Raw genomic sequence first — 7,858 nt, forward strand, 5'->3', positions numbered from 1 at the left:
TGCTGCTTGGCCTGCTGTGTTCATCCAGCTCTACACCTTGTTATCTCAGATTCTCCAGCATCCGCAGTTCCTACTATCTCTAATCTTTCTTGAGTATTGCCAGTCAAAGACATGGGCTGTTGAATCTTTTCACCTTGCACTCATCCGGACAGAATTTCAAGGATACCATATTTCAAAGGGAATAACAATTTATAGTGCATGAGGAAAGGGTGCTGATTCGTTGCCAAGAAAGCTCTGATTAGCTAGGATGTAGCTGAGGAGAATGCACCAGAGAAATCAAATGGAATCATATTTCATCAATGCCCACTGTTGCCCCCATTCTAATTTACAGCAAAGTGCTTTCAGTGCCAGCTCAGAGTGAAGTATTTACCAGAATTCCCCATCTTCCTTGATCATCAACTTCAGTTTGGTCTTCTCCTTCTCACTAACTGCATTCCACAATGGAGATCTGCAAGGGGAAAGAGACCATTAGATACATGGGGGAATGCAGCCCAGATTGAGAAGCTTGAGACCGTTCACTGTCCATGACCTTCAAAGGTCTAAAGTGAAACAGTTCATAAAACCTGAATCTGGGTGAGAAATAAGGTGGGGTTCTTGAGTAAGAACACACAGATGAGTGGCAAAATCATGTTTCTGTACTGACAGAATAAGGCATGAAGACTGTCCCTGTCCTGGGAGTGTTTGATTGGGACAGTGTAGAGGAAGCTTTATTCTGTGTTGAACCCCATGCTGTACCTGTCTTGGGAGTGTTTAATGGGGACGATATAGAGGGAGTTTTATTCTGTATCTGGTCAGTGTTGTCCCTGCCCTTTGAGTGTTTGATGTGGATGGTGTGAAGGGAGCTTTACTTTCAGTTTAAAAGAGTAGTGGGTGCTTTATTCTGTATCTAACCCCATGCTGTTCCAGATCTGGGAGTATAGAGCTTTATCCTGTTTCTAACCCTGTGCTATCACTGTCCTGGAAGTGTTTGATGCGATAGTGAGTTGGGGTAGAAGAATTTGAGGAGACAATATCTAGCTTCTGGACTACCTATGGTTGGTCCTGCACCAGGAAGGAAATGTCTAGACCAATCTGGAGCACTGGATCCCTCAATTCCTGCCAATTGGAAAAACTAGACCCTTGGGGAGCCTTATCCTTGAAGTCTGGCTGATCCTGATCCATCCTTCACAAAAGAACAAGACTGGCAATGGGATCTGGCTCAGGTAACCATGGAAATGGGTTTGGGAGTGGGTAACCAGCACTCCAGCTGGTGTTGGTAATTCTCAGATTGTGCCTGCCTCTGTTCTGGTCCTGTGACTTCAGTGGCCATAGTTAACCTGTCTCGTGCAGAGTTTGAAACGTTTGGCAGAGAGCTCCCTGCTACCTGTCACTCCACGGACCAGTGTACTCCTTGTGACCCCATGGATTCCGCAATCGGAGGAGTTTTATCGAGGAGCCATCATACTTCACCTAGTGATGGAAACAAGTGGATGAGGGTCAGCAGTAGAACAAGGATTACAGAGCTATTAAAGCACAGTAGGAGGCCATTAGGCCTGGTTCTATAACCTAGTGCCAATCTCCTGCCTTTTCCCCATCTCTGTGCACATCATTTCTATTCAACTAATCATCCAGTTCCCTCTTGAATGCCTCAATTAAACCTGCCTCTACTCTATTTCCAGACCCTAGTTGCTATGTGAAAAAAAATTTCCTCACATCACCTTTTTTTCAGTTACACATCACTTTAAAACTTACTCTTTTCTCTTTTACCTCATCCTTGTTACTTTTACAATTGGAAACACCTCTCTGTCTACTAAAGGATGTGCATCTTTTGCTGTGCATCCCAGAGCAAACGTAAAATATCTATTTTTGTTTTGGTGAAGCCTCCTGAGATTTCTCGAGGGCTTTGAATTTTTTTGGGGGGGGTGCTCCTCTTTGGTTTCCAAGGGATATTTTTCTCATTCTCATCAATTTACAAAGATAGTTTATTCTTAATGCAGTCACATTGTAACATCTGCTTTTGTGTTGATGTATATGGGGTATTTGCATTCACACAAAGACAGAATTAGAAGAATTCAACAATATCTTTAATAATATTGACTCCCTCCATCAAATTTAAAAACCGAACAATCAAGGAAAGCATTGATTTCCTAGCCACCACAGTATTTCAATTCATAGAATCCCTACATCGTGGAAGCATCAATTCAGCGCATCAATTCCACACTGACCGTCTGAAGAGCATCCCATCCACACCTACCCATCCCTGTAATCCTGCATTTCCTATGACTAATTCACCTATCCTGCACACCCTGGACACTATGGGTAATTTAGCATGGCCAGTTCACCTAACCAGCACATCTTTGGACTGTGGGATGAAACCAGAGCACCCAGAGGAAACCCACACAGACATGGGGGGAATGTGCAAACTCCACACAGACAGATGCCAAGGTGGAATTGAATCTGGGTCCCACCATGCTTCTCCTTCACAGTTCTCTCCCAAAATTGACGTAAGAACAGAAGCATAGGTTAGCAACAAGAATTTTTTTTTTCAGAATAACTTAATACACCCATCTACACATCTTCAAAATTGTTGACGTGACAGCTGACATATTATTGCATATTTACACCTGTCACTAATATTTTTGTCAGTATATGAATTGCAACTTTAAAGGGATGAGCTCCTACCTTGTCCATGGTTCTGATATTTAAATGATATTGGATACTTGTGTACAACATACAGAAAGCTAGTACACAGGTGCAGCAGGTAATCAGGAATGCCAATGCAGTGTTGGCTGTTGTTTCAAAACGGTCGGAGTTTAAGAGTAGGGAAATCTTACCTCAACTGTACAGCAGTACTGTGAGCAGTTTTAGTCCCCTTATTTAAAAAAAAATCATATCATGGAGGCAGTTCAGAGAAGGTTCACAAAGGTGATCCCTGGTATGGAAGGATTGTCTTATGAAGAAAGGTTAAACAGGTAAGAACTTCAGTTCTTGGAGTTTAGAAGAATGAGAACTGACCTAATTGAAATATTTATGGGTTTGAAAGGATTAATGTTGAGTGGAGGCTTCCCTTTGTGGGAGAGCCTAGGACCAGAGGACATAGACTCCGAATAAAGGGGTGCTCATTTAAGACTGAGATGAGGAATTTCTTCTCTGAGGCTTGAGAGTCTTTGGAACTCCTTGCCACAGAGAGCTGTGGGGTAGAGTCCTTGTGTATATTTAACGCTGAGATAGATAGATTTTTGATCAAGTGTTGGGGGGATAGGGCAGGACAGTGGACATAAGGAATGTTGAATCAGCCATAATCCTGTTGAATGGGGGAGCAGACTAGAAGTGCTTAATGGCTTACTCCTGTTCTTATTTCTTATGGTCTTTCGTTCGTTAGGTTTGAATTTGCAGTGATGTGTGAGAATTTCCTTACACCCTTAAATGCACTCCATTCCACTCTCAAGTTCACTTTGGAATGGAGTGGTCTAATGAGCTCTCTGTCTATATTGAGAAATCCACTAATGGGGTCTCTGTACTGTCTACCGCCAGTTTACCTTCACTAATCAAGATACATGTTGGAATTCCAGAAGCTAAAAGATCCGACATATCATCTACCTCGGGAATACAGTTTGAGCCATTTGCTCACTGTGAAAGCTTGATGCTGGAATGGAGCACAATAAACATATCGTGCAGAATAATGGCCATTGTAATCCATTCATTGCTTGCTGTGCATTGTGTAAACTCATGAACAGGCCTATGGTTGTCATTTGCAGTGTCTGTATCTCAGATACCGTACCCTGGAAGGGTATGCAAGTTCGCTGATGCTGCAACATTTGAGATACCCTTGGAAGGGTAAAGTATCTCAAAGGATGGACCTGCAGTGAACTTGTTGTTCCATGCTATAGTAACACAAGTGATTCCCATTAATGGGATGCTGCTGTCAAACCAAAAAGGTCCACAGCACAGAGGAATAATGTGGTACATGACTTTCAATGGTTGCTGCCAGGTATGTAGGCTGCACTGATTCCGAGGAGAAGCTTGTCCAGAATCCTATCTCAACTAATAATAAAAAAAGTATGGCCTTGTATTGGCCTTTGAAACCGAGCGCTGATCAGAGGCAAGAGAAAACAGAGACAATACCCAAATTTGCAGCTGATCCAAAACTCAATTGCAAATCATATACTGTCCTATTTACAGCAGAACCTCATGGGCAGAAATGGATGTGAGCAGTCACCAGTGTTCCCCACCAGGAACCCAAACTCGAATAAACACAGTCGATTTCATGCAGAAACATGAACAGATCCCAAGTCACATGAAGAGCTGTTATACCACGGTGACCATGCACTCAGTCAATGAGGTGGGGTTCTGAAGGAGTGTCTTAAAGAGGAAGTGAGGCAGAATATCAGACAGGTTTGGGGAGGCAGGGCCTAGGAAACGGTTAAATTCAGATTTGCCTAAGAGACAAGAATGAGAAGAGCTCAGATCTCAGAGGGTTACTGGGTCAGAGGAGATGACATACCGCAAGGGACAAGCATGTACTCACCGTGTCTGCGCCTGTGATTGCATACGCGTGTGACTTCATTAGACCCAGGCCATTGTCCTGCTCCACTTCCTTATGGCTGGTGACCTAGGTATAGTTCAGAAGGACACTGTCACAATGGGTTTGGAATCAGCACTAAACTCCGAGATCCTACTCCCAGATCCCTACAGTGATCCTGCATGCCAGGATGGTTAATCCTACAATGTCTAAGCAGGATTATGAATGATCCAATTGATCACCCAACCTGATCATGGGATCTCTTCTCACAGTTAGGCCCCCTGTCACAGATTGCCGGTGGAGGGGATTATTTGCTGAACTCTTGGGAACAAGAACAGCCTGAAGTTTGTCTGTCTGCAGCCTCAATGGGAAGGATGTTGGGAGATCACTAATCTCTAGCCCCCTGCTCAAAAATAGGCTGTGACTCAAATGCAACTCCCACAAAACAGCCAGTGCAAATTTCTAATATTGATTTCCCAGTTCCCTCTAGGTTCAGACCTCCACACCCCACGCTGACACCAAATTCTCCCTCTGCTGTCAGCTCCCCTCTGCCAGACTCTCTTTCTCCTCAACCTTTCCTCTGTTCCAACTCCTTCTAGCACTCCCTGAGGACTCTTCTCTTCCACTAACTCTCCCTCAGAGCCTCTCTCTCCCCAAAATCCACATTCCCCTCTCCCTCTAACACTCTTTCAGGGCCCCTCTCTTCCCCAACCCTCCCTCAGAGCCTCTCTCTCCTCAAACACACAAGCTCCTCGCCCTAACTCTCCCTCAAGACCCCACTCTGCCCAGCCCTGCCTCAAAGTTCCTCACCCTCCCTCAGTTCCCCTTTCCTCATAAGATCCCAAAACTCGTCTCCTCCATACCCTCTGTACCCCAGCCTTCTCAGTTCTCACTCTCCCCAACACTTTCTCAGATTGTCTCTCTGCCCAAAACCTCCACCCCTCTCTCCCCCAACCCTTCGGATTCCCTCTGGACCCAACCCTTTCCCATTCCCAAGTATCCCCAACACCTTCAGTCCTGCACTGTCTCTCCCTCTGTGGCTTCATCCTTGAGATGCCCAATATCCATCATCTTCAAGTCCCCTGTCTCCTACACAGTTCCAAGTTCCCAGTAACCCCTCTCACCGAAACCCTCATCCCAACCTGCTAGCTTTGCCCAGACCATCTCTTTCTGCAAATCATAACCCACTCTCCACCAATCTCTCTCTTTCGACCATTTCAGAACCAGAGGTCACTGTCTAAGGATGCTGGGTAAGCCATTTAGGACAGAAATGAGGAGAAATTCTTTCACCCAGAGAGTGGTGAGCCTGTGGAATTCTCTGCCACAGAAAGGTCGATGAGACCAAAATATTAATTTTTTTTCACGAATGTGTTAGATATGTTTCTTAGGGCTAAAAGGATCAAAGGGTGTGGAGAAAAAGCGGGAACGGTTGACTGAGGTGGACAGTCAGCCATAATCACATTGAATGGCACAGCAGGCTGGAAGGGCTGCAAGGCCTACTCCTATTCCCATTTTCTATGTTTAACCCTGTCTCCCTGGAACCAGCACAATCCCTGATGTACATGCTGCCTCACTGTTGCTCTCTGAGCCACAACTTCCCCTTGACCTCAGTAACTGCAGCCGATAACATCAGTGAGAGGGGCAGTGGACAGGGACAGAGAGTTAAAAGCCCATGATCTCCCAAAGAGATCCAGTGAATCCACAGTATCCTGGCAGGCAAGTCATCGAGGCCTGGAGGTTGCTCAGCAACACCATATCAGAGCCTCCTGTTGGGTGTAAGGGAGCAGTGTTTGGGAAAAGAGCACAGTGTTGGCATTACCTCAATACTGCAGGATGCTAGTGACTGCTTGGTGAGAGCTCGCTTCAGCAACACCCACAGTTCATCTGGGGAGATGGAGCTCAGCTTGAAAGACACGGCAATTCCTCCAGTAAAGTCTTCCATTGCCTCCGACACATTGCCACTGATTAAACTGGAATAGGAACCATATAGCCTATAGGGGCAAGAGTGGAAAATGAAAATAATTACCTTTCAAAGTTACATACGAGTTTGTTACTGTGAGGAATGCAGGGTATATCAGACTGTTACAGTGAAGGGTGTGGGATATGTCAGAATGTTACTGAGAGGGATGCAGAGTATATCCAAGTGTTACAGTGAGGGGTGAGGGATATACCAGTGTGTTACAGTGAGGGGTGTGTGCTATATGGAAGAGTGTTACAGTGAGGGGTGTGGGGTATATCAGATTGTTACAGTGAGGGGTGTGGGGTATATCAGTGTGTTACAGTGAGGGGTGCGGTGTATATCAGTGTGCTACAGTGAGGGGTGTGGGGTATATCAGAATGTTACAGTGAGGGGTGCGGGGTATATCAGAATGTTACAGTGAGGGGTGTTTGGTATATCAGTGTTACATTGAGGGGTGTGGGGTATATCAGAGTGTTACAATGAGTGGTGAGGGGTGTATCAGGGTGTTACACTGAGGGTAAGGGGTATATCAGAGTGTTACAATGAGGGGTGTGGCTTATATCACAGTGTAACAGTGAAGGTGCGTGGTCTGTTTGAGTGTTACCATGAGGTGTGTGAGATATATCACAGTGTTACAGTGAGGAGTGTGGGGTATATCAGAGTGCTACAGCGAGGGGTATGGGTTATATCAGAAGGTTACAGTGATGGATGCAAGATATATCAGAGTATTACAGTGAGGGGTGTGGTGTATATCAGTGAGGGACGCAGGGTATGTCAGTGAATGTTGTATATCAGAGTTTTAGAGTGAGGGATGTGTGGTACATCAGTGTGTTACACTGATAGTGCGGGGTATATCAGAGTGTTACAGTCAGGTGTGCGGGGTATATCAGAGTGTTACACGGAGGGTGTGGGGTATATCAGCGTGTTACAGTGAGGGTCATGGGGTATACCAGAGTGGCACAGTAAGGGGTGCGGGTTGTGTCAGAATGTTCCAGGGAGGGGTGGGGTATATCAGAATGTTACATTGTGGGTGTGTGGTATATCAAAGTGTTACAGTGAGGTTATGGGATATATCAGAGTGTTACACTGAGGGTGTGAGGTATATCAGAGTGTTACAGTGAGGGCTGCTGGGTATATCAGAGTGTTACACGGAGTGTGCTGGGTATATCAGCATGTTACACTGAGGGGTGCAGAGTATATCAGAGGGTTACAGTGAGGGGTATGAGGTGTATCAGAGTGTTACAGCGAGGGTGTGGGGTATATTCCATATGTTACAGTGAGGGTGTGGGGTATATTCCATGTGTTACAGTGAGGTGTGCGGGGTATATGAGGATGTTCCAGTGAGGGGTGCAGGGTATATCAGGGTGTTACACGGAGAATGTGTGGTATATCAGAGC

The 7,858-nt window shown here is 45.4% G+C and overlaps 1 protein-coding gene and 1 long non-coding RNA gene across 2 annotated transcripts in view; one reads left to right on the top strand and one right to left on the bottom strand.

The window, feature by feature from the left end:
- Nucleotides 1-7,858, top strand: part of LOC125487297 — a 55,370-nt gene that overhangs the window by 25,833 nt on the left and 21,679 nt on the right. The gene's annotated exons all lie outside the window — the stretch shown is intronic.
- Nucleotides 1-7,858, bottom strand: part of capn12 (calpain 12) — a 46,822-nt gene that overhangs the window by 22,600 nt on the left and 16,364 nt on the right. The window contains exons 5-8 of the mRNA XM_048618271.1: nt 6,321-6,492; nt 4,508-4,591; nt 1,364-1,449; nt 371-448 (exon numbers count right to left, since the gene is read on the bottom strand). Coding sequence (XP_048474228.1) covers nt 371-448; nt 1,364-1,449; nt 4,508-4,591; nt 6,321-6,492 — 420 coding nt within the window. The remainder of the gene's footprint in view (nt 1-370; nt 449-1,363; nt 1,450-4,507; nt 4,592-6,320; nt 6,493-7,858) is intronic.

Source organism: Rhincodon typus, chromosome 39, assembly GCF_021869965.1.
Source record: "Rhincodon typus isolate 14 chromosome 39, sRhiTyp1.1, whole genome shotgun sequence".
Lineage (NCBI taxonomy): Eukaryota > Metazoa > Chordata > Chondrichthyes > Orectolobiformes > Rhincodontidae > Rhincodon > Rhincodon typus.